Below are 7,833 nucleotides of genomic sequence, written 5' to 3' on the forward strand. Positions count from 1 at the left end.
AAAAAAAAAAAAAAAAGAAACATTGCCATAGTAGACCGCTGGTAGACATGCACAGAGATGGCCTCTATTCTCATAAATCCGCCTAGAAATGAATGGTATAACCCTTCAGGCCTTGTTTTGAGAGGGCGTGGCCAAACACCACATTGCATGCTAGAATGGTAGACCCTTATAGATAATCTATGGCTAGACCTCTCCTTGCCTTCCTCTTCTTTCACCCCGTCTTCCCCCTCTCTCTCATTTCCTGCTGTATTCCCACCTTGCCTGCTGTTGTGTTCTCCATGCCTATCTCAGTCTTTCATTCCTCTTTTTTTTGTAGCCTAGTTTTTACTTTGTTTTACAAACGTGCATGCACAAGCATCACTAAATTGTTGATGTTTTTAAAAAGAATATTTTGTTGCTGAGGCCATGCAAAGTGTTTTGAATATTGCCCTTATATGTGGAAAATGTCTTCTGAATGCTTTACATAATTTCTGCTGTAAAATGAAATCAGAATAAAAAGAAAATTTGCACTTTAACTTATTTTTTTGCTTGATATTTATTTTTCCTGTGGTTCTTTCTTAATAAAAGTGTAATATGTCTTGTTCGACATGCCAACTGCAGACCGTACTGGTTGCACGGGTAAATCTATACAATCGTACATCCCAAAAACATGACAGGTCGCTGCAAATATCATTTTTTAAATTAGTTTTAAAACCTCCTGTGTATGGCTGGATTTCTGGATTCAAACGCCAATTTTCAGGACTAAGCTGGCATTTTTATCAAAGATTTGTGTGCAGAAATTAAAGTGAAGTGAAAGTGGAGAAGCATTAGTTGTATTAAGTTTGTTAATTTGGACTGTACTCTAACAAGAGTATTCAGATTCATACAGTTAAGTTCTTGCAACCAAAACATATTGAAAAGTTTGTGGACAATGAATAAGAGAAGGAGTGTGTATTGTGTGTATTCTGGTGCAGTGAATTTGGTTCTTTTTAAATCAATAATTCCACTGTTTCCATCACTCTTATATGGTTAGATATTACCAGTGAATGTGGTTAGATTACTGTTCTCCCCAATCAACATGTAAATGGTAGTTAAAGACCTAAAATAAAACCAAAACCTTCCAAACTTCTTGTCAACAGTAGGTTTACTGCAATGACTGTTTTTAGCAAAGTGAGTTCCACTGTTCAACCATTCACATTTGTGCCAGATTCTCAGCTTCTCCTTCATCTGTTACAGCTGATTTCAGCATTAACTAAGACTAAATATCCACATTCATTTCTGATTACAGTTTCCTCCAAAAAACATTTTTTTGCAACTATGAGTTCTCTACTATGAGTGAAATTATGAGTTCTTTATTAAACCGTTTAAAGGCTTTATGTCAAGGCTTTATTGCTATTTCATACTTCTTTGTCCCTCATGGTGCAATTTTATTTTTATTCCTTCCTGTCTCGCACTGTCTGTCATTGCTTCACAAACAGAATCATTTAACTCTTACATCTCGATTAACATCAACTTTATGCATCTCCTGATCACGAATTTCTCTCTATCTGCTATGTTGAAAAACGAACAACATTGAATCCCCCGCATCATATTCTTCTAAACGTAACTCTACTTCAGTTAGAACAGATTGAGGTCATTGTCATTTCCTTTACAATGTGCTTTAAAAATAAAAAAGAGTAAAAAAAACAATTTCCCCAATAGGGGATTAATAAAGTACATATCTTATCTTTAAACTCTACACTGAAAATGACCCAATATTTCTAATGAAAGCCTTCAATATGGATTGTTTCAGCCTTTTTATATCACCATCATTTGTCCATACTTCAATTATTATACATTTCAGATGTGTCCCTTTTCCCAAATCTCTCGATCCTTGTGTCACATCCTGTCCCACTCTCCTCCTCTCTATCTCTGCTGATATTATCATAACCCAAATCAAATTGGTTGGCTCAAAGTTTTTGAACGCATATAACATTTGTGTTCTATGTTTGGTGTTTGACTTGATCTGCGTCCAGTTAACTACATGAACAAAAGCAGTTTATTACTTTGCTCTCTTTGTTATACTTGTTTTACGTATTCACTCAGTCGTAATGATGATATTTCCTCACTGTCAAAAACTAAAACAGACACTTGTGCACGTCGGTGGAAACTATCTTTAAGTGTGATTAACACAGTCATCAGTTCCAGTTAAGGGCCTTCAGGTTTGTCCCAAGATTTGTGGAACATGTTTGTCCTACCGGAAAATTACTGCCATATTCTACTTACGTCACGTCAAATTCATTTACCGTAAACATTTAGTTTCCCCTTTTCCCCTGACGTGTATAACGACCCCACATGTGACTCGACCACATCTTTCGACGACGGGGGCCTCTTATAACAGCTGTATATTCGCACAGCTCCATAAAGTCCTCATTATTTGTTAATATCGTTAGATTTTGGGCTCATCTCTGTGCGCACCGTTTGCCGGATCCATGGTAACTACGGTAGTAACCGGAAATGCCGTCAGACTCGCAGCTGATATAAGGACGTGGTTGTTCCGGTGAAAAGTGGATTTTTCTGCTTCAAGACAGACGGCTTTTAGAATAGACTTTATCATGTTTTAATCAACAAATGTACATATTTTTTTTTAGGACCAGATGATTTAAGGTAAGAATACGATGAGCCCTGTGTGTCGGCGTTGTGAAGCCTGTGCACTGTGACGCCTCCCGCGGCCGCCCGGCTCTCCGTCGACCGAACAAACAATGCAGGCCTAGATAGCTTCTGACGTTAGCGAGCGGAAGCTAATCGGATAACGCTGGTCCAGCAGACTGCAGTGGGATTTAAACCTGGGAGGAAGCCTTTATTCGACGCTGTAACAACATCCAATCCGGTATGTTAGACCTGTTTGTGTATTTCAAGGTCCTTCCCGTGTAGTCTGTGTAATTTAAGTTAACTTTATTTCTGTGAGAAGAGCCGCTTATCCTCTAACGCCACATTTTCACAAAGTTAACGCGTTAGCTCGTTAGCATTAGCGAGTGAAGTAATGTTACCTTGTTGATTGTTTCTTTAAAAGTGTGGCTGTGGCAGGGAGAGCTACACATTGTGCTTATTCCTTTTTCTTTCACTGATATGGTCGCAACTTGACTTCCACTGTGGTTCATCACAGCTGGGCAGCCCTGTCGGCATTAATGTCTTTACATTGTCGTGTCGAAACCTGTGTTGACTTTACTTTAACTAACTGGAAGTTGTAATAGTTTCGTTTTCTTTGCACCAGGAATCAGATCCATCAGATCCATCAGATCCAGGCCCTTTCTTTAAGATCCCTGTCTGTCAGTGCATGAAACAGTCGCTGAGCTGTAGCTGTGGTTATGTCATACATGTTGATTTGTTAAAGGGGCTTCGTTTTCTGTCTCTGGTATAATTAATACTTTAAATGAGAAGAAAGTCCCACATTCCCATTCCCACTTTACCTAAACACAGAAACAAGAGGTGTCAATCAGATGGATGAGAGAGGTGGAAATACAGTTGTGTTCATATAGAAATAAATGTGCTTCCATGTTGTGCCTTTCCCTTATTCAGTTATACAATAAACCACTTTAAGGGATATTTTCTGTCCTGTTACCATTCCTTCATATTCGGCAACATTTCCTGACTCTGTCACCCAAACCTGATAATGAGGCACTTGGGATGTCTTCCAGTGTTTGGCAGTAATTTGCAGTGTGGGTCCAGCCCTTCAGGGATTGGGGGGGGGATACGGATAAAACCTCTCAGTTTCCATTTAGTTCAGTATTGGACTGAACTGCACACTTATGATGATCACAGTATTGTGTAAGAGCAAATCTTGATCTCAGATTTGATCCAGAAACTGTGACGAGAGAACTTTTGGTATTTTTCCTTAAAAAAATATCAAACCAGGATTATCCGTGTTATTAATAATCAATGACATATTGATATCAATATTATATATTCCCCTGATCTCTCTCTCATATGCCACTACCTCCTTCTGTAGCCTGTGCAATATTCTATATCAATTACATCTGTATAAAAAGTTGTATGTAGTGTAAATCAAACTCTTATTGATTATTCAATTTTCAATAGACAGCTTGTATTTTTCTGTTCTGTTTTTATTTCATGTGTATTTTCTCATCTATTGTGTTGTATCTGAAGCTGCTGTAGGGATTGAATTTGCCCAATGTGGGATCAGTGAAGTCTATCTTGTCTTATCTTATTAATAATCATTAGTAAAAACACAAAACATTGTCTAATCCCAGCTTCTTAAATGAGAGGATTTACTACTTTTTCAACATCTTTGGGTTCTGTACTATTAGTCGGACACAAGCCATTTCAAGATGTGACCTTGGCTCTGAGAAATTGCGATGGGCACCATTCCTTGACGTTTAAAAGGCTGAAATCTTTAATCAAGATAGTAATGGCCAACGGGTTTATTTAGGCGTCCTTGAAAAACTGGCAACTAGGTGTAAAGTCTTTTAACCCAACAAAAGAGTTCAATTCATTTTTCTTTCTTCTCTTAGTGGACTAATCAATCTATTATTCATTTCAGCTTCAGTTTAGTTCAGTTGCTGTTTTAAAGTGGTATTCGACTCGATGGTCCTCTTGGAGTCTGTAGTTTGAGGTGCTGTTAAAGTGTATTACAATAAGTTAAGATTGGTTTGTAATTTTTAGTCAACCCCCGATGATATAAACCAGGTGGACTGTTGTGTTGGCTGCTTTAGTTGTGTAGTTAGTAGTTCAGTGCACCACATCAATAGATTGTGTAGCAGTGCAGTATATTTCTAAGGTTTATCTGAAATTTTAAATTTTATTTAACATTTCAGAAGTTATTTTAGGTGATTTAGATTCTCTTTTTTTGTACCTCCTGTTTCATTTTCATCAATCTCTTTTCAGGTATGAGTTCCCAGCTGCAGGTCTTCTCTCCTCCCTCCATCTCCTCCAGTGCCTTTTGCCGTGTGAAGAAGCTGAAGGTGGAGAGCAATGTTTGGGATGTGTCCACCACTGAAGCTTACAGCTCCATTGCAGGCCAGTCGGCATACACCTTTGCCCCAGCCATGGCTGTGCCACCCTTTGCACCATCCCTGGTCTTCCCCCCTGCAGCACCCGGCTCCAGAGGTCAAGTGGTGGTGCGGGCAGCCGATAGCACTGGCAGTCTTCCCCGTGGTTCCAGCCGGCGCGTCACAGAGCAGGCGACGTCTTCCTCCTATGCTCATGCTGAGACGTCGTCTGAAACGAGGGGGCACAGACATGGGCAGAAGAGAAAGATTGAGGAAGCCAGTGAAGGCAGTGGAAGTGGATGTGGCAGCGTCCAAATACTGGAGGAGCTCTCAGCCCCTGCAGCAACTTACTCCACCCGTACCGGGGGGGGAGGAGGGGGCACGGGCCAGTCTATACCCCACTCGGCTCCAACCACCAAGAGCAGCAGCTCCAACGGTGAAGGGGATTATCAGCTCGTGCAGCATGAGATCCTCTGCTCTGTGTCCTGCAGCTATGAAGTGCTGGAGTTTTTAGGAAGAGGCACGTTTGGACAAGTGGCCAAGTGCTGGAAGAGGGGCACTAATGAGATTGTGGCTATCAAGATCCTGAAAAACCATCCATCATATGCTCGTCAGGGCCAAATCGAGGTAATCCAACATTGTTTTGATAAACACATGTACAGTGGTTAGTGCTTTCAGTTGACGATGTTGGCTCTGTAGTGAGCTTCTTGTCTCGCAGCATTAATACTGCACTGCTGTATGTGAGCTCAGTGTATGCCCAGCTGGTTTATTGGCCTCAACATTTAGATTTTTTTGCAAATCGGTTCTGTTTTGACTAGTAAATATTTATTATATAATATAATAATGAATTTAATGCATATAATTATATATATTTTTTAACATAATAATAACCCCGTGTGATTGCTGTCATTGTTGAATGTTGCAGCTGGTAAAGGGGGAACTCATTTTGATTACTTTATACTGATCTATAATAACACATTATCTATACATTTGTATTTTGTATTAATAATATGAATCTGCAAAGTAAGGAACTACAATCATTAAATAATCGCGTTACTAGACCTATATATAGCATTATAGTGCGCGTCATTGCACTGGTTATTAAACATGAGTGAACAGAATTGACGAGTGACAAATTATTTGTTTTTCATTAAAAGGTGGGCATCCTGAACCGTCTAAGTGCAGAGAATGCGGATGAGTACAACTTTGTGCGTTCGTACGAATGCTTCCAACACAAAGGACACACCTGCCTGGTGTTTGAGATGCTTGAGCAGAACCTGTATGACTTTCTCAAGCACAGCAAGTTCAGCCCGCTCCCCCTACGGCACATCAGACCCATCCTACAGCAGGTTGGCAATTGTTTTGACAGATATTCATAAAACCTTTTTTACACGATGAACCAAAATCATATGATTACTTCTATTTTTCATTTCTAAATGTAGAAATCCCCCGTTTACATTCTTGGTACAACTTGTGATTGTGATCGTGTGTGTTTGTATCTTTAGGTGGCTACAGCGCTGATGAAACTGAAAAGCCTAGGTCTGATTCATGCCGACCTGAAGCCTGAGAACATCATGCTGGTGGACCCCCTGAGACAGCCCTACAGGGTGAAGGTCATTGACTTTGGCTCAGCGAGTCATGTGTCCAAAGCTGTCTGCTCAACCTACTTACAGTCTCGCTACTACAGGTTGGTGGCATGAAATCCAGCTGTAGTTTGTTCAATCTAAATAAATATTTCCATGTCATCTTATTAGGATGATTGGTGAAAAATAAGCCACTTTACAATGATACAACTTTTGTAGCTCAGTTTTGTTTTCTCGGTACTAGTCCTCTAATCTTCTCTTTGCTGTCCAGGGCTCCAGAGATCATTTTGGGTCTGCCTTTCTGTGAGGCCATCGATATGTGGTCTTTAGGCTGTGTGATTGCTGAGCTGTTTCTGGGTTGGCCTCTCTACCCTGGAGCCTCTGAGTACGACCAGGTCAGTACTAATGCTAGTGTGTTGGGCCTTATCAGAGAATGTAAAGGAAATGCTCCTCCATGGCAGTAACTGATTCTTGAACTTTAATGTTTGTTTTGTTTTATTTCCAGATCCGTTACATTTCTCAGACACAAGGCCTGCCTGCGGAGTATTTGCTGAGCGCCGGCACTAAGACCAGTCGCTTCTTCAATCGAGGCCCTGACTCTAGCTACCCACTCTGGAGGCTTAAGGTTGATATAACCTTGTATTAGTCCTACAGACTATGTGCTTATTAAGTAGGCTGCGAAGGATTATTGGGGAGGTTAGAAAATGGCTAAATATGTTTAGATTTCAAGATGTCTTGATCCACCTTCTGACTCGATTATTTGATTCGAACTGTAGCCATGTATTTATTATGTTTCCATAACATTTCTTTTTCTAGACCCCATCAGAGCATGAAATGGAGATGGGCATCAAGTCAAAGGAGGCCAGGAAGTATATCTTCAACTGTCTGGATGACATGATGCAGGTAGATATCTCACACTGCGTTTCACACACCGTTCTTACTCTGTACACTAATACTGCACACACGAACCTAAGATATCGCATTACCTATACCTCATAGTGGTGGTTGACCCATTTGGTTGTTTTGTGTTTCTCAGGTCAACTTGTCTTCTCATCTGGAGGGGACGGACATGTTGGCCGAGAAAGCTGATAGACGAGAGTTTATAGACCTCTTGAAAAGGATGCTCCGTCTAGATGCTGACAAAAGGATCACACCTACAAAAACCCTGGGTCACCCCTTTGTCACAATGAGCCACCTCATGGATTATCCCCACAGCTCCCAGTAAGTGTGTGTGATGTGAAGATCTTCTTTTAGGCACAGCTGTGTATGTGTGTGTGTGTATG

At 40.5% G+C, this 7,833-nt stretch overlaps 1 protein-coding gene across 5 annotated transcripts in view; it reads left to right on the forward strand.

Moving 5' to 3' along the window:
* Positions 1-2,480: 2,480 nt before the first annotated feature.
* Positions 2,481-7,833, forward strand: part of si:ch211-160o17.4 (homeodomain-interacting protein kinase 1) — a 12,213-nt gene continuing 6,860 nt past the window's right edge. For 4 of the 5 annotated variants that reach the window (XM_035661952.1, XM_035661954.1, XM_035661955.1 and 1 more), the window contains exons 1-8: positions 2,481-2,848; positions 4,864-5,594; positions 6,125-6,316; positions 6,473-6,654; positions 6,822-6,945; positions 7,056-7,175; positions 7,367-7,453; positions 7,587-7,771. In XM_035661952.1, coding sequence (XP_035517845.1) covers positions 4,866-5,594; positions 6,125-6,316; positions 6,473-6,654; positions 6,822-6,945; positions 7,056-7,175; positions 7,367-7,453; positions 7,587-7,771 — 1,619 coding nt within the window. In that variant the 5' untranslated portion in view covers positions 2,481-2,848; positions 4,864-4,865. The remainder of the gene's footprint in view (positions 2,849-4,863; positions 5,595-6,124; positions 6,317-6,472; positions 6,655-6,821; positions 6,946-7,055; positions 7,176-7,366; positions 7,454-7,586; positions 7,772-7,833) is intronic. The other variant, XM_035661953.1, reaches the window with a different exon arrangement.

The sequence above is a fragment of the Morone saxatilis genome, unplaced genomic scaffold (assembly GCF_004916995.1).
Source record: "Morone saxatilis isolate NCDOM2014 unplaced genomic scaffold, NCSU_SB_2.0 Contig18, whole genome shotgun sequence".
Lineage (NCBI taxonomy): Eukaryota > Metazoa > Chordata > Actinopteri > Moronidae > Morone > Morone saxatilis.